At 35.2% G+C, this 19240-nt stretch overlaps 1 protein-coding gene and 1 pseudogene across 3 annotated transcripts in view; one reads left to right on the top strand and one right to left on the bottom strand.

Moving 5' to 3' along the window:
* Positions 1-19240, bottom strand: part of EPHA6 (EPH receptor A6) — an 814184-nt gene that overhangs the window by 133971 nt on the left and 660973 nt on the right. For all 3 annotated transcript variants that reach the window (XM_045785661.2, XM_087861713.1, XM_087861712.1), the window contains one exon: positions 5385-5510. In XM_045785661.2, coding sequence (XP_045641617.2) covers positions 5385-5510 — 126 coding nt within the window. The remainder of the gene's footprint in view (positions 1-5384; positions 5511-19240) is intronic.
* Positions 15424-15693, top strand: LOC148110255 (signal recognition particle 9 kDa protein pseudogene; annotated as a pseudogene).

Here is a 19240-nt window from a genome sequence, read left to right on the forward strand (position 1 = left end):
AGATGCACAAAATTTCGAGGAGGAGAGTTCTCTAGGGAGAACTGCACAAATGAGTATTGATTAAGGCCTATTGGATCCTATTTGGAATCACTCAAATGGCAAGGAATAAAGAAACCAGGAGTTAGGAATCCAAATGAAAGTTTTTCCTTTTTTTTAACCATAGTTCACATTTTGAATCATTTATTCAGGATTTTACTTTGCACATTTAATCCAGTTTTTTCTATATCTTTTATAATTAGCTTTTGGTTTAAGTAGGTACTTCCAAACACTCATTAACACACACCTCATTCAGGGCAATTGGCAACATTATCAACTGCAGAAATGTAGAAAATATAAACCCTTAAATTAAAGAGCTTTTTCCCCTTGAAGATCTTTTACTTAAAAAGTAAACCACCATCTCTTAACCTTATGTACACTGATTGCAAAAATATTTTGTTACAGATAAAATAAGGTCAATTGTCATACATACTACAGAAAAATACAAAAAGAATAATCATCCTCAGATGAACTATAGCCAAACTATAGAAATTATTTAGTCAGAAATGATTAATTTTGAAATGTCAAATTATGGATCTCAAGCAAAGTTACTGACCTTTTTTAGAATGCCTAAACATATAAAAAATGAAATGGTTTACTTTGATTTTTCTGAACTGCAGTTTGATTGTATTTAAAAGTTATATAATTTTCCACTGTTGATTTCCCTTGGCATACTGAGTTAATGCCAATTTTCCTTACCTTATTGTATATTCCTTCCAAGTCTGCCACTTAGTCTTATATATTTGTGTTACTGCTTTTCTGCAGTCCTCTGTATGCATCAAAATCTGATAATATTATACTCTTAGAACTGAGATTCGCTGCAGTTTCAACCTTACTTAGCATTCCTAACTTATTTCTACCATTTAAACTATATGCCTTCTAAATAAGAAAAATTTTTGCCTGAATAACAGTGCATGTAATATTTGCCCTAACTCCATATCAGGTAGGTTTTCACATGAAATATGGAAAGGAAAATATTGATAATCATGGTTAATGGACTTTGAAGACATTTTAATATTGGCTCAGCTCTGTAAGGCCTTTGCTATAGAAATGGTCTAGTTGAATCTGTTATCAGTTTATAGAAAACTGGATTGTGAACTCATTTCCTAACTTTGTGAGTCAGGGGACACTCATGAAGATATGAAAAAATCTGGCTATTTGAGTATAAGACTCATCCAGATCTTTTTTCAAATGGTAAAAAAATAATTAATAGTACATATCATTATCAATTATACATTTAATGATTGCAAATCTGGTGTTTGAGTCCCCACGTATTCATATACCTCTTGTTATCTGATTCAGTGTAAGCAGACAGGGAGTCTCACAGGATTGAGTCTCTCCATTGTTGCCATTTATTTTGACCCTAACACATGGAATGCAATGGAGAGAAGCTCAGGTAAAAATGTCAAAAGAGGTGTTTTATATACAGCATTGTATTTAAAGAACAGGCAGACAAACTGAGATGGTGTTTCAGAAGAAGAGTCCCCCCACAACTAAAGAGCTTCCAAGATTAACCACAAAGGAAATATTAGGAAGATCTCGGACATTGATTTCTTTCAGAATTTATCTGTTTCTAAATCCCACATGCTGCCTGTTTCCTTTATTTTCTCTTTCACAGACTTTGTTTATAATTGACAAATCATGTTAGTCTGAAGTATATCTTTTAGTTTGGTTTTGAATCACATATATATGTTGTAATCATCATATATATAATAATACATATAATATTTACTTTTTGTTTTTTAAAGATTTTATTTACTGATTTGACAGACAGAGAGGCAGCGAGAGCAGGAACACCAGCAGAGGGAGTGGGAGAGGGAGAAAGCAGGCTTCCAGCTGAGCAGGGAGCCCGATGCGGGGCTCGATCCCAGGACCCTGGGATCATGACCTGAGCCGAAGGCAGACGCCTAATGGCTGAGCCACCCACGCACCCCATAATATTTACTTTTTTAGTGAAAAATACATCTCCCATAACTGACAGAAAACTGCTAGAAAAATGTAACTTAGAATTTTGTTGATCTAATCATACCCACCTAGAATATTATTTTCTGAGTAATTATTAGATAATGAATATGCCTTTATATTTTACTAATAAGTCTATTTTTAAGACACATTGCAATGTTTGGATCTTAGTATAAATTTAAGATATTACATGACGTTAGATAGTTATTGCTGTGCAATGACAGAGAAGACTAAATCAGGAAACTTCCATATATTACCCCATCATTATAACTGCATAATGTTATCTCTCAATGACTTTATTATGCTGCTTTTATTTGTATATGGTATGTGAAATGAAATTGCAAAACACAGAAAGGGTTTGGGTAGAGGCAGAGTCTGTCATAAGGTAAGCCAGGAGTCTAAGACCCTATGTGTAACCAGTACTCTGTGGCATATAAAAATGTTCTATCCCACTTTCAGATACTGTTTGGTTACAGAATTAAATCAAAGAAATTACTAGATTGAGCAAAGAGGGCAACTTATTATCATTTTAGAGTATATGCCTGATTACACATTTAAAAGAAGGACATCAATTCTTTTCAGGGAGGTAGAATTTGATTTTAACAGGGAAGAGTACAGCGGGGAGGACTTTGATTTAAAAAAATTATAATAGCAGTTACGTCACTCTATCTTCTCTTTCAGCTTCCCTCCCTTATCTCCTCTCACCTCTCCTCTCTTCTTCTCTCCTGTGACTTTTCTTACTTCACTGGGTAACTACTATATGAAAGGCATTGTTAAATATATGATAATACTTGCTATTCAATTTTCAGCCAATTACTTTCTGGTGTTCTTCTCTATTTGGAACTAAGAATAATCATTCTTTATTATGACCTTTCTAGAAAAGAGAAAGGTCATAATAAACAGTATAAACAATTGACAACAGTTACATAAATACCAACTTCAGGTTTATCTGCTTTCTGGGTCTCATAAGTCAACGATTCTCTCATTATTGCAGTCAGTGTAAAAATAACTACTATAAAAACATTGCTCCTTGATAGCACAGTGTGACATGAATGCGAAGAAACTATTTTACACTAGACAGCATCACATATCTCATTTAAATTTGATTAAGATAAGATACTGGGAACTAAATTAGCTCCATCATTAGAACAGGTTTCGTGATTCCTTGAATGACACAGCTAATGTTTTTTGAGACCCTCAAAGTACTGTGAAATACAATCAATTGGGAGAAAGCAAAGTAATTGCTGCCCTGTGGCCATCAACCTTTGGCTAACTGCTTAAAAGACCATGGTACAGGTCAAGGGAGGAGCTGCTTTCTTGATGATGTCCTAAACTTGAAGGGTTATGAGGTCATCTATTGGATAGCAAACAAATACTTTTTAAAAATATGAAAGAATAAACACTTCTCATGATTACTGCTTCATTCCTCTTTACACAAAATCATAAAGGAAATTCTTGGGAAATAAGCTGTAGATGAATGGAAGAGGATAAAAATTACCTTTGAAATTGTAGCAGTCATTACTGAGAAGTGCCAGAGGAAGTGTACAGGGATCACTTATCAAAGTGATATAAGCCAGGAAAAGTGAGTTGAGTTAATTTCAGTTTGAGGGAACAGGAACAAGTTTAGATCTATAAATTTTTTATGAAGCAATTTTGTTACACCTGATTTGTATGTAAGTCATGAAAACTGAACTGAGTTTTCTCTCCTATGAAAGCTGGAGGCAAATTTGGCTTAAAGCCGAGAAGAACAGAGTGCTAGAGTGTTCTTTCAGATCTCTCTCTAGGAAGTTGTTTCTGTGTATGTGTTAGAGAAACATCACCTTTCTTCTATCATTCTCAGTGGTTAAATGACAAGGGTTATTTATTTATTTATTTATTTATTTTTACCAGTGATGCTGAATAATTCAAGTCTCTCCTGAACTTTGTAACGTCATTTCTGCCAAACATACCTAAATCTACCAAGATCTGTCATTAAGAATTAAGGATTAAGCCATTAAAGTACAAATCATCCATTCTCCAATTCCAATCACTGAGATATTAATAATATATGTGAAAACTGCCTTTTTATATTTGCAGGTAACTCAGAGCTTAGCTTATATAGATTTTATTTCTAGTCTTTCACATCAACAACACCCTCGCCACCAACAATAAGAAGGATAACATTTCTGTGCAATTGATACCAGTTTTGTTTCTACAGAGGAAAAAAGTGGCACTCATTAGAATTAAAATTGCTAATTTTTAATTCACATAATTTTGGTTCCTACTCTATCAGTGGCCTTGTTGGCCATAAAGTGTCCAACCATTATCAATCAGTAATTATCCAATGATAAAACCAAATTACATCAAAGCGTATTTATGGTTTATTATTTTGTATGTTTTAATTAAACAGGCAAAGGTAACTGAAAAGCAACAGAAAAATGTAAGCGTAATAATCTTAGGCTTTGTTGGTATAATTTTGTCAAGAAAAGCAAGAAACGTGCACGTTGGAATTTTGTTTTTGTTGGATTTCCTAGTATCTTCAAATGTTCCCAGTATTGGTTGGCTGGGCCAGACCCTCCTGAATACATGGGTGTTATTACTATAACTTGTGGCATAAGTATTATTATTAAAAAACACAAGAATTATGATAAATAAAACTCCAAGCAACAATATCTTATTTCTATTTTGCTAAGACACATATAAAACATAAAGCGGGTTTGTATCCTTCATAAAACTGAGGAAGGCAGCTGGGTATCTTAAAAATGAGAGGGGAAAAAACAATTTGTGACTGAAACAGCACCACGGATAATCCAAAAAGTGATATACTAAACTTTGAAATTGCACTTCAAAATGCTCAATTCCTATATTTTCTCTCATTAATAAAACACAGCTTTGGTCAGATTGATATTTTTAGGGGAAACTGAGTATTAATTTTCTTTTTCAAAAGGTTCTTCCAAATTTGTTACTTTCTGGCATTTTTTCCAATCATTTCTCTTTAGTGAAATGAAATTTTAATTAAACCTCTATAAACTCATCCAAATATAGAATTACTTTTTCTGTTAATAACGCTGTTTTTAATTCTCTTTGCTAGCCAATTCCAACTGGCAAAGTAGCTCAAATTTATCTTTACTTTTATTTTTGAGTTACAAAATTTGGGATTTAAAGCTCTAGTTCTTATTTATGTAAAAATTATTCTAGAAGCAGCAGCAGCATTATGCTAATTGGGTGCTCAGGTATGGACGCTTCTTCCACTTCCTTCCACTACTTCCAAAGCAGAAGATATCCTAAATGTGGTCCCTGCATTAGAGAAAAGTCACTTGCATTTCCTTTCAGCAATACAGAAATATTTATTTTTGTCTCGTGGATCTTTCAATTGCATGGCAGAAAACTTCACCTGAAATACCTACCAGCAGGAATCCTGGGGGGCAGAGATCCTCCCCCTGGCACTGGATGCGGGGCCTGGATGCTATTTAAAAACCCTGCCCTCAGGAAGCTGGGGCAAAACGCCTCCACCCCAATGGCCGGGAAGGATCCTTTTAAGAGATAAAAATGGACATTAATCAAAATCTTCTTTGTGGAAAAGTTGTTGATCATTTAACTGGGAAGAAAAAAAACCTGTGATTAATAAAGACATCAAACCTTAAAAGAAGTGATAAAATGAAAAGGAATAGAATGCATTTTTATTCACAAATCTTAAAAAAACCAACCTAGTTTTTGAAAAGAAAGCTACTCTTAACTAGTTACAATCAAACACGGCTCAGATAAAAGTTCTAAACCCCCATTTGACAAAGTGGATATAAATAAGTCATTGAGGTGGTCTATTTGCAGAATGCACATCCCCTTGAGTTACAGAGGACAGCCACAGCAGGATGGGACATCGGAGCTGCACTGAAAGGGCCAGCGCCTTGCTTTACGTATGTCAGCAGTAGTACTGAACACGAGGAAAACTTGTATACTGTACAGCAATTATGAAATAGTGGCAAGGAAATCAATATATACAATTCTTAATTTGTTATACTTTTCAGGAGAAGACATGAGAGTTTGCAAAGGCAGAACCATATGCTTTTTCATTTTCAAGAACGCTTATTTTTTTTTTAAAGATTTTATTTATTCAACAGAGATAGAGACAGCCAGCGAGAGAGGGAACACAAGCAGGGGGAGTGGGAGAGGAAAAAGCAGGCTCATAGCGGAGGAGCCTGATGTGGGGCTCGATCCCGAAACGCCGGGATCACGCCCTGAGCCGAAGGCAGACGCTTAACTGCTGTGCCACCCAGGCGCCCCAAGAACGCTATTTTTGAAGCAAAAAAACAAAAACAAAAAACAAAAACAAAACAAACCCCCAAAAAACAAAAAGTAAAACTACTTGGAAGTTTATCCATAAGATTATATCATGAATTGTAGAATAAAAGACTGTCAGAGCCCGAAAGGACATCAGAGATCATCCAGATCCTTGTTTTACAGACTAGCAAACTGAGGTGTGGGAAGGGGAAATGCTGCCGAGCTTGCAGACTCCTAGGACAAAACTGTTCCACTACAGATTAAAAATAAATAATGAGCCACTTCCCATTTGGAAGATTGCTATTCTCTGAATATGAATTAGAAACCCTGCAGTTTGGAATAATAGCATTACGATTTGGTGTCTCAATGACCTGAAAGACACTAAAGTCATTCAGAAGAAAATGTAATATACAGGCACTATCAGTGCATGGGCAGCACTGGTAATTGATATGGTAGATCTAAGTTTAATCACAATAATACCCTAAAAGCAAGTTACACTGATGGTGGTACAGAATGCATATCATTCAGGGCCTCTGAAACCCCAACGGGGAGGGCAGTTTCCAGATAGAGACCTGGGATCAATCCTCCCACGCTCAGTTTTAGCAAGTCCTGAATTTTTGAAGACACTTCATTTTGTTCCTTGACACAAATTTTGCCCCTAAGATACGTTAAAATTGAAAGCCTCTTTGAACTTGGACCAGGATTAAAGGGACCTCGTATACCTCCCACACTCTACACAACTTGCTTGTATGGAGAAAGTTGTTGCTAAAGAAAGCTGGCATTTCTTAGATCTTTAGAGATGTTTTAATGAGTGGGGCCTGTTCATTGTACATTGGATTAAAGAAAGCATAGAAAGAAAATCATATACTGTAAATGAACTCGTTTTGTTGTTGATTTTATGAGGCTTTGGTAAAAAGGTCCAGTAGAGTTTGAGTCCCTTAAACATTAAGAGATGTGGCTAAAGTGCCAAGCAGCAGGCCAGAAAGTGTTCTGGGGTAAATTTTGATGAACAGTGAATCTAATTTCTACTACATGGGGGTATATGCCATTGAGCAAAAATGTGCCCTCATGTACGTGCATCCCACACCGCAATGTTCCAACACTGTCTGAGAACATAGTCATCGCCAAGGAGCATCACTGACTACCAGGTACCGATAATGATATATTTATATTTATACTGCATTCTTAAAGTTACAAAAGAAATGGTGATTTTGCTTCAGAGGAAGTAATTATAAGAAATTCAGATTGTATTACAGGCTGTGACAAACAGAAATATTCCAATTCTAGCTGATTATGAATTTATTGAAGCCAAGTGACAGGAAGCTTGGTTCAAGAATCCAAGATTGCAAAGGAAAAGAATAACATAATCATACGCAGGAAACAAAAAGGAATATAATTATAATACAGGAAATTTGAAGAAAAACAAAAGCATGTAGAGCAGACTTTAAATAATGTTAATATGCTTCACATTTAGAGATTTTTATCTTTGTGTTTGCTATTTTTGCCATATTACTTGAAACTGTTAACTTCCAAAAGATGTCCATTATTTTAACTCCTTGAAAGAAACAAAATGCAAATATTATTTTATTGCTATGATTACACTGATTACTATTTTTGTGGTTGTGACAGCCTGTCATATTTAATAATAGCTTTCATTTTCCTAAACTTGCTGCATCATTCATAATGGCTTTGTTATGTTTCTTTACTGTGGGTTAAAAGGTCTTTCATTTATTATGGCATCGCTTCCTTAAGGAACTGTCATTTTTTTATATATGAAACAAACCACCAGAAAAGTCAGTGTACATGAATACATATTCAGTTGAAATATCATATTATGTGTTAATAATGCCTTATCATTTTTCTCCTTAGGGTCAGTCGTGTCAGTAGAGATTGCATGAAACATTACAGCTCTGTTTTCAAAATTCAATAATGAAGCTGAATTTATTCTTTGCTATAATTCTCTTATCTCTTAATCTACAAGAAATTAAGTTCAGGAATCTTTTGGGATTGGATACGAAATAATTTTAGTCTGGTTTGCTGTATTGCTTAAATTGCTGGCTCTTGCTGTTTTCATTTTTTTTTTAAATAAGTAATTGTAACGAAGAAACAGACCTTAACTACAGAGAAAAAAACTGATGGCTACCAGAGGGGAGGTGGGGGTACGGGACATAGGTGATGGGATGAAGGGCGGCACTTGCTGTGATGAGTACAGGGTGTTGTATGCAAGTGTTGATTCATTATATTGTATACCTGAAATGAATATTACACTGTACTAGAATTAAAACAAACAAGAAAACAACAAAATAAATAAGCAAGCATAGAACTTATTAATTATACTGTAGCCAAACAACAGCTAGTATCTGTTGCAGGATAAATGTAAATGTCCATCAGTATTTTGTTTTTAGTTGCATTTGGTAGACTAAGTATGTGCCAGGATAAATTAGGCTTTTATTTGATGACAGTATTCCTCCCTTTCATTACAAGTTTGAAATATAAGATGTGCCACTTCACATACGCTTTTCTAATCTCAAATAAGTGAGTTTCCAGTTTGCTAGTGAATATGAGTCAGTGTGTTAAAGAGACACCATTAACAGGATGTTAGCATTATATTGTCTCTAATGCAGAGTTGCCAGATAATTGGGCATCCTGTATTTTTATTTGCTAAATCTGACAACCCTACTCAAATATAATTTCGAACACCGTTGAGTATCAGACTCACAAAAGACACTATTAACTACTGGTATAAGGTAAATTAACATAACTCACTTCTGCAGGAGTTGATGATTTATCTGTCCTGCAGTAGTTCAGTGGTTGTTGATGTCCCTTAGGGAGTACTGCAAATTATGACTAAGGGGAGACATTATTTAGTGGGTGAGGGTCTGGATGTATGCTAAAGGCATTGTAATAACTGGCATACTCCCTGCACAAAGAATTCCTCTCAAAATGCTAGCAGCACTACTGAGAAACACTGTGTGAGAACAAAGCATCCTAAAAAAAAAATTGGTTGCTAGTGACCACAATGTAAAAAAAAACAGAAGTTGACATGATCAGCCTGAATTCTGACATCTGGTTTAATAAATTAATGTAGGATTCTGATTACCTAGATTATTTGAAAGTAATACGGCCTGTAGAATAACCAGTTTTCAAAGAGTTAAAATAAAATATATTTAACACTTAAACTCAGTGAAATGAAATGTCATTTTCAATTTGATTTGCAGCAATCTCTTTGAAATAACTTTACGTTGGAAATTAGATATCATTAAGAATTTGTGTAAAATGATGACTATGGCTTTGAACTCTTCATGCCTTAATATCTTCATACATAAAATTAAAGTAATAACTGACCCCACCTAATGGGGCTGTATGTAAGGATTAAATAAAAGTAAATAATCATAAATATAAGACAATATTATTAGATGGCCCTATTTTTTTTTTTTTTTAAAGAGAGCGAGCAGGGGAGGGTGAGAGGGAGAGAAAGAATCTTAAGCAGTCTCCATGCCCAGCACAGAGCCTGATGCAGGGCTCGATCTCACAACCTTGAGATCATGACCTGAACTGAAATCAATAGTCAGACACTTAACTGACTAAGCCACCCACACACCCCAATAGTCCTGACGCTTTAAAAAAAGAAACCTCTTTGGCTGAGAAATTGAGGTAGACTGATTAAATTTTTCTAGTGCAGAACTACCTGCTTCCCCCACATACATAGACAAAAACCTAATGGAAGAAATCCCTTCTTTGAAGATTATATACCAATAATTTAATTTTGCCTGAAAAGCTTAATAAAGGCAATATCCCTATAATATGAATTTTTTGAGATGTGGTTCCTTCAAATTGTCTCCACCTGGTTTTATTTTTGCAGATACCCAATCTGATCTATGTGTAGACAAAGAATATCCAGACTCAGTTAAAGACAAACAGTTTAGAACTGTAAACTTAAAACACATGCACACATGTGTGTCAAATAAGTTATAAATAAAATATACTCCTAATACTCCCTGTGGAAGATGCTCAAAACATTTTCATTGTTAGAGGTGTGTGATCAGAGCATTTTGGAGAATGCTTGTTTAAACAATAAAACAGTGAGAAAAATGCTGACGTATTCCTGAAGTAAAACAGTTACTTTGCGAGCTTGAACAATTAGGGCAGGGCCTTGATTTCACCCGGCCCAAGGCATTGATCCCAGAATTCATGCTGTTCCTTACACAGTGGTTCTCGACCTTGGATATACATTAGAAAATAGGTATTAAATGTCCAAGCAAATACACAGAACACACAGAAAATAGAAAATCTATGTTTTCTACTCCTAAAAAGAGTTCTTTGTCAGCTATAACGTAAAATGCAAGGATGATCTAATCTGATATAAAAAGAGAGCACAAAAAGTCCTAAATATATAGCATCTAATGTATATTGTGCCTGTGTGGTATGACTATTATTTGAAATCAAGTATCAAAATAAGCTGAACTTGTAAAGAGATCCTATATAGATTTATCTTATACTGTTAGTATATAAAATGAATATTATTTCAAAATATTTTAATTTTATTCCTTTTATATTTTGTATTTTAGAATAAATAGAAAAATATAACACAGTAAAACAGAAAATATATACAACTTATAAGTAAATTAATATTCAGAGTTTGGGTTCAAACCTGCTTACTGACAGGGGCATGACTACAATTTTGGAGAGCTGAGAATTGAATATGTATGCATTCAGAGTAGAGATCCTTTCTTCGGCTTTAAGAATCCAGTATTCAGTTCTTTAACTAGCACATAGTAGCTACTCCATGGCTGAGTGGTTTAGATTAATAATGGTACCTCTGAGCTATAGTGTGAATAACTTCAAAGTTTAATGATAACACAGTGTGTTAAACCAAATGCTATGTCAAGGGCTGTTTTTCCCGAGTAATGCTCACTTCAGAACCTTCAAAGATTCTCTATTCTTTCTCTATTTATAGATATCTCTCCCAGTCTATCATCTATCTATCTATCTATCTATCTATCTATCTATCTATCTATCTATCTATCATCTATCTATCAATTTCCCTCATCCTCTGTCAGTGTGTTTCCTTCTACTCGTTGTGTATCTCAGGTTTTCTCTCCTGTATGGTTTTCTTCTATTTCTGTTACAATAATTCATAGATTACACATTCTCTCCTCCACTGAGAGAAGTGAAAGAAAACCATAAGCCCATTGTTTGTCTGAACACATGCTTCCTAATTTTTTGTGATGGTACATGAAGCCTCAGACTCTGAGTTACATCACCATTGAAGGAAGACCAGCAACAGTGAGTAGAGCCATTTTCATGTAAGGCATTAAAAGAATGCATTTTTACTCTATAGAAACCTTTATTTAGGTCTCTTTATTTAATAACATATAGTCTAGGAAAAACTAAGCTGCTGTGCCTAGTTTAGTAGAGAAAAGATTCCTATCTTACCATGATGCCATGAGGTGGGCCGGCTGGGACCCCAACATAGTCTGCTCTAACTTGATCAGAAGCTGCACAGAGTAGGGTTTCAATAAAGGCAAGGTGAATAAGTGGCCTGAAAGAATGATGAAATGAGAAGTGACAAATTGCTCCTTAGGCAAATATCTTGCTAGGATCTAAGGAAGTACTCAGCCTGCTCAATTGCTTCCTAGGCTAATAGTAACTTTCTAATGACTAGATGAGAGCTAATTTTCAATTAGGCTTAACATGCGAAAGAGAACCATTACGTTCATAAATAACTCATTCATAGACTTAGTCGTTTGTTCAGTAAATACTTATTGGAGCACCTATTTCTTTTTTTTAAACTTGGCACTATAACACATATTTCTAGTCCAAAAAGAGGAAATAAATTTTTGATAGGATACTATTATTTTCAAGAAATGATTCTTCCCCCCCCAAATGATTCTAAGTTAAGCCAAAGTTATAATTACAGAATTTTTTCCATTTCCTAAATTATTATAAATGGAAATATGCCCACAATTATATTACTATTTTCCTGCTTAGCTAACTACACAGCTAATCTCCATGAAGATTCTTCAGCACCAAATACAATTAAAGATCATGCAACCATTACTGTTTTGTTTTTGACTTTTTTTTTTATTGTTCAGGTCACTGCAATATGAATTTTATAGATTTCTCATCCTGTTGTTGTTCAATAGGTCACAATAAAGTATTGAAGCAAAAAGGGCAGTTTCATGGCTAGTTTTTTATGAGTTATTTCTGCAGTGCTTTTAAAAAGAAATTTTCATCTTTTCCTGAGTTATTTTTAAACTTGTAGGATATGTATGGTAAAATTATGGTTGCTGTAATTTTTTAAAAACTATAGCATTAACAAAGAGAATTAAGATATTTTGAAGTGGATCAAAATTAGACATTTATTAAAATACATTTTAATTTATATTTAAAGTAGACATTCTTTGACTTTTTAAAAACAAATATTTTAAATGTCTGAGTTTCGTCATCTGTAAAATGATGAACTTGGACTAGAACGTCCCTAAATTTTAAGTTCCTAAAGTCTGTTTGTATAATTTTTATTTTCATTTGTTAATATGGATTATGTCCAGTGGTCTTACCTTTGTGTACATGTGGTGGGACCTGGAACCTTAATTACCAAAAAAGTGTCTTGACTAAATTTGCAGTAGCTAGTACTTCCACCAGTTTTAATAGTGACAATGCCTAGGCTTGAGACCAGAATTTTGTTTCTACCATTCACTAGCTGATTCATCTTGGGTAAGTTATTTAGCTTCTCTGATACTCAATTTCTTCACTTGAAAAACGGAAATAATAATAAACACATCACTTATATTGGTTTATTGCAGACCATATGGGAAGTGCCTATTAGTGGCTAATAAGTATTCAATAAATGAGGGATAAATATTATCTTCCTTAATTCTCTAAACTTGACCTAGCACTTCATGTGTCCATGCTTCCATGATATCTCCTCTTGGAAGGCCCTTCTGGACTTCTGGTCTCTGTCAAAACATGCCTGACACACCCAGGGAGAACTCACTATTATTTCCTCCGTGCCCCCATATAATCTTAGCTACTAGAATAGAGGTAGAACACTATCATAGATATAGTATTCATTGGTTTACAATTTTGTGATACCAAATGCAAATGCCTCAAGGGCCCATCAGGTGCAATAAATTAGTATACCAAATTGATGACAAAAAATTGATGACAAAGGCTTTGAGTCAAAGGTGAAAGTTCTGGCTAAGGGCAACAAATTCAGATGTTTTAAAGAACATTGTAGAAATCAAATAAAACACACCTCTTAGCTGACTTCAGCCTGTGGGCTGCCATCAGATGACTTCTGGTTTATATGCTTGTCTCTTCTATTAGGATTTGATCCCTTAAGAACAGAGACAAGTCACGCATGTCTTATTCTCCTCTGTACGTCCAGTCCTAGAGCTTGCACATAGTAAGAACTCACTGTAATATTTATTGAGTTGAATTAAAATCATATTTATATGAGTAGTTTAAAGGCAGTTTGGCTTTATCTGGACATATAGCAGACTGAATTTTCTTGATGTCAGAGATTTTAAAATCACCTATACTCTAATATTATGAATATCCTCAAAACATGTATAATTATTAAAGTTCAATGAGATCTCTGACTTTCCACTTTAAATGCTTATGAAGAGCCAGTATTTAGGAACCAGGGACAACTAAAATTCTAAAAAAAATTAAATTCTTGAGTTCTTTTATCTCAGAAATGGTGAAGGGATGACCTGAAATTGAAAAGCGTGTCTTCCTGACTGAGTCACCACACAGGGCCTTGGTCGGCAAATTGCTAGTCAGCCTTCTCTTTCTGGGCTCAGACTCTAAAACTATATATTCTTTAAAAAATGCTTTTACACCTCAGGTGCCAAGGTGTCAGCTAAGGAGCTGTTAAGCAGCATTTATCAATGTGTATGAGTGTAGATCTATTTAGCTTCACAGCCAAAGTGTGCTATGTATTTAATATTTATGAACTGTGGGTATATCTGTCACATTATTAAAGGGAAGTTTGTACCTTTAGTATACTTGATAAAGAGGTCATGAGGCAGGCTGCTTCTGCCTTTTTGTCATTTTCCATGGCTGCCTTCAGTCAGGACTAGCCATTGGTTGCTAGCATGTACCCTGCTGTGTTGTTGTCTCTCATGTACAAAGTAGGAAAGAGAATGTTCTGGATTTAGTTTCACTTCCAGGTATTGATGATAACATTGTTGGTAGTCTTATCTACAAACAAACGTGTTAAAACATACCAAACATGTCTCATTTAAGGCTAAGATAAATTCCTTTCAAAGATTTGTTAGCTTTTTAAGGTCAGAATGGTACTGATTCGGGAGAAGGGCAAACCAAGAAACAGACTCTTTTTTTTTTTTTTTATTAATAATGATTTTTTATTATATTATGTTAGTCACCATACAGTACATCCCCGGTTTTCGATGTAAGGCTCGATGATTCATTAGTAAGAAACAGACTCTTAACTAGAGAGAACAAACTGATGGTTATCAGAGGGAGGTGGGTGGGGGATGGGTTAAATAGCTGATGGGGATTAAGGAGAGCCCTTGTGAGGAGCCCCGGGTGACATACGGAAGTGTTTGATCACTATATTGTACACCTGAAACTAATATTACACTATATGTTCATTAACTGGAATTTAAATAAAAACTTAAAAAAAAAGAATGGTACTTATTTGGCATCTATACGGTATGGATTAGACGGCAGGATAATTTGGTTTAGTAATTATCATTTTGAGAATTTGGTCTGGGAAATAATCTAGGAACACAGTAAGTCTTGAAAATAATTGAGAGCAGCCAATACAGAACAAAACTAATCAAGACCCTAATGACTTTACACCAATTCTGATATCATAAATGTATGATCAGTGTGGCACTATAATGGTAGTGGTCGTGGCCAAGACATGTCCACTTTTCCAGGTAGCCACTTTGTGCTTGAGGTACATATGTGGGATTTCCTTCCACATCCCCACCTGCATAGTGCATACACTTAGATAGACACCTCTCTGAGCCCTTCCAGTACAGATCATGTTACTCCACATTTAAAAAATTTCACAATCTCACTATTGCTGAATATGAACCCAAGGAATAAGTATGGTTTCAAAGATAGGTGGGCCAGGTTGCAGTGCCTCCAGTCCAGGCCGTGACTTTCTTCCCATTCCACCATGGACTCATGATGCTGCAGTACCAGATGTGGCAGGAAATCAATCTCTTGGCCAAGAAACTCTACCTTGCCAGTCCTATGAAGACACTTGTGATTCCCAAATATAGACATTCTGATGGGAGTTTGTATATTAAAAAACAAATGATTTCGTTTGTTTGGTATACAGAACAGACCAAGCTCAAGATGCAAAGAAAATTGAGAAATTCTATAGTCACCTAATGAGACTTATGGTAGCCAAGGGATTCCCACAGTGTTGCCACGGAAACAGACCAACGGATTTGAAACGAAGACTTTTTGTCATATGCTTGGGCAGTAAATATCTTTTGAATTTGAGAAAGTGTTGGGACAGAAAATACTTTATGTAACTACGTGGGCTATTCAGAAGCTGAGAGATCATTTTTTTGTACTTTGTTTTCTAGTGTTTACTTTAGAGAGCCAGGAATGTAAATGCTTTCAGTTAAAAAGTGTTTATTTAGTTTTGGAAATTGAACAGGAAATGCATCTATCTTGGAAGCTTTTTGCACATTATTTGATGTTGGGCAAAATATATAACTATTTTCTGGTAATTTTGTACCAGTAATTTGAAAATGAGATATCAATTCTTCCTTAAATTTAGTTAATCTGTCTTTAAAAGAAAATTAAATATAACCGTTTTGTTGGTTTGATCTATTTCTTCTAAAGCATAAAATTTGTGCTGACGATGACTAACAAATACAAAATAGAATCACTGGAATTAACCGCACAGCAGTATACCTATTTATGTAGCATAGTGTCCATTATATCTAAAAGTAATTGTAAAAACAAAAATGCTTCACCCTAAACTTTTCAAATTTAAACTATATTTTTAAATATAAAGGATTCATACTATGCTAGCGTATTGAGCAAAGACTTTGAATCTAGTTTTCTGCGTTCAAAAACAACTGCAGTTATTTTAAATGCACGATGATCACAAATGGACTGAAACCACCACATTATAGAAATATTTACCACATAGTTCCCATTTATATTTTTCTCAGCAGGGCTAAGCATCTTTGAACAGTAAAATCTTTGCATACTTCTATGATACCCCTGCCCATTTCTCTCTTAACCAAGGTGTTAAGCATGATTGTCATAACTGTTAGGATTTCTATTAAACTGAAAGTATGATATTAGTTGATATTTATCTTACATTTGTAACCTGAATTTCACCAAGTGTAATGTTCACATGTTGATTACACTAATATATTTTTTGTTAAAAAATGGTTTAAAAAATTCTTGACTTTTTACTACAAACACACTAGAATTTTCATTGTTATTTAAATGTCTCGCTCACTCCTTCCAGCACAAAGTAAGAATGCCCTATCTTGGCCTCACCCATTCTAAATGCCCTGCCTAAGTGCCACCTCTTTTAAGAGGCTTTCCATTTTTTCATGGCTGGAATAACCTTGGCTTCATCTGTGCTCCGTCGGGAGGCAGTAAAGCTGCCATGGAAAGCATGCAGGTGCTAGAGTCAGAGGGCCTCTGTTTCAAGACTTTGATGTGCCCTCGCTTGCTGGATGACCTTATGCATCCATACTTCACTCCCTGAGCCTCAGTTCCCATTTTGGTAATAGGTGGAAAAGTCTGTTATGAGGACAATATACAAAATAATGTTTTATTTTTTTAAAAATTTTTAAAAGATTTATTTGAGAGAGAGAGAGAAAGAGAGAGCAGGGGGAGTGGCAGAGGGAGAGAGAATCCTCAAGCAGAATCCCCTGAGTGCAGATCACGATGCCGGCCTCATTCCCAGGACCCTGAGATCATGAACTGGGCCAAAATCAAGAGTCAGACGCTTAACCAACGGGAGGCACCCAGGCACCCCTACAAGATAGTGTTTTGTTTTTAAAAAATGTCTGGTACAAAGCAGTCACTCACACAAGTCTTCCCTACCTACATTTGCCTCTTTTCTTTTTTTCAGTTATATAGTAATACATTTTTCCTTGTAGTATAATTCTTTCTGTTCATGACATAGCTTACAATAAGTTCCTGAAAGAGTTTCTCATTTTTATATTTCCGACAGAACTTGGCATGGTATGTTTCACAGAGGGGTCAACTGTGAAGGTAGCTTAAACATAGGAAGTATAAAGCATATCCACGTCTCCCTGACTCATGGCAATGTTATTGATGGTTTGACAGCAACTTCTAAGGGTGGAATGACCAAATCCATACAATTGGTTTAATGAGTTAGTCATAAAAATGTCATGAACTGTAAAGCCATTCTCTCTAGCTCATATGTTCTTTATTCTTAGACAGACAGATGGACACTTAATGACACAAGCAGCCAGACACATAGCCTCCATACATACCCTCTCCTTCATTTCTTTTGGTTTTCCGAATGTGCCCTCTCATTTATGTACTTAAGGGACAAAGAGAAGATCTCAATCTCGACTGCTTAAGTCCAAGAGACAAGTCTGGCACAGAAGTAGAGATGATGTTCTCTGAGGGAGAGACTGACTCACCATTCGTTCTCTGTGGGCCTAATTCTCCTAGATATGAGCCAGCAAATTCGACTGTGGCTTGAAGCAAACTAATTACGGTGTGTTGGGATCTATCTCCAAATATGATCATAAGTGTGAAATGGGCTTGAAGAGAGTCAGGCCTTCCTCAGTTTCATGTATCTCTTAATTTTTATTGAGGTTTTTCCTATTTTTAAGCGTGATGCCTTTGGGAACAATATTAACTTCCAGACTGATCTGAGGTAGCGCTCATTGCTGACAATAAGGGAGAAAAATAGAAACCAGCTCAAAGAAGCCTAATTTTATTACTCTTAAGCTACATGACCTGGACATGTCCAGATTGCCTAAAATCGTATCTCCACTGACAATCTGCCAGCCCCTCGCTGTGCCACCATTTTCACTACTGCTTACCATTAGGCTATCCCTGGCAGGCCATTAGACTGAGTTCAAAATGAGGGTCCAGGTACATCCTGTTCTATGAGAATTGCTGAAGGAGATTCATGGGTTGTATAAAGAGAGAAAGTGAGAAAAAGAGAGCTAGCAGGTGTTGTTCACTGTTGAAAATACCCCATTAATGTATTTTTCAGAGCCAATTCCAAAGTAATTTCAGACTCTTGTGTTATTAGATTACTGGTTCACTTAACATACATGCTTTTTATTACATTTTAAATATTGGCTTGGATATAAATTTGGGTAGTTTGCTAAGATATTCTAGTGGTGGTGCATGATTATAGCTTCTTGGATATAGTAACAGTGTGGGAGGAACGGCAGCTTCTGACATGATATATCTGGAGAGGAAAACACTTGGAAGCAGTTTGCATGCATTTTATTTCTGCATGGACTCTTTGGGCACCCAGCCACTTTCAAAGCATTATTTAACAAATTATGGCACCACAAAAAGTATTTTATGCTCTGGATGTTAGTTTTCAAAAGCGGAACCAATAAATATCTGGAGTTAATATCTAAGAGAAGTACCGGAGTGAGTTAAAATTAAAAGGACATTTATATTTGTAAGTGAAAAATAAAAACATCCTGCCTTCTAAGTATTACATTCAATTTTATTGCTATTTAGATAGATTCATTTTGTGTACATGTTGTGTTAATAAAGAAAAAGATGCTTGTTTATTGATACTTTTAAGGGACCAAATTATTATATGGTGGTGAATTCATCACCAAATGTTACCATTTCAGAGTTTAGGGAACAATGATGCACTTTCTTTTATATTCGATTTATAAAAGAATCGAAACAAAACGGCTCTCATTTTACCCTTTAAATACCGGCACATGGGCTCTTAAATGGAGCAGATCATTGTGTAGGCTTATTGTCTGAGCTGTGGGTAAATATTGTGTCGTAT

Source organism: Ursus americanus, chromosome 4 (genome assembly GCF_024610735.1).
Source record: "Ursus americanus isolate L20-20 chromosome 4, mUrsAme1.1.p, whole genome shotgun sequence".
Classification (NCBI taxonomy): Eukaryota; Metazoa; Chordata; class Mammalia; order Carnivora; family Ursidae; genus Ursus; species Ursus americanus.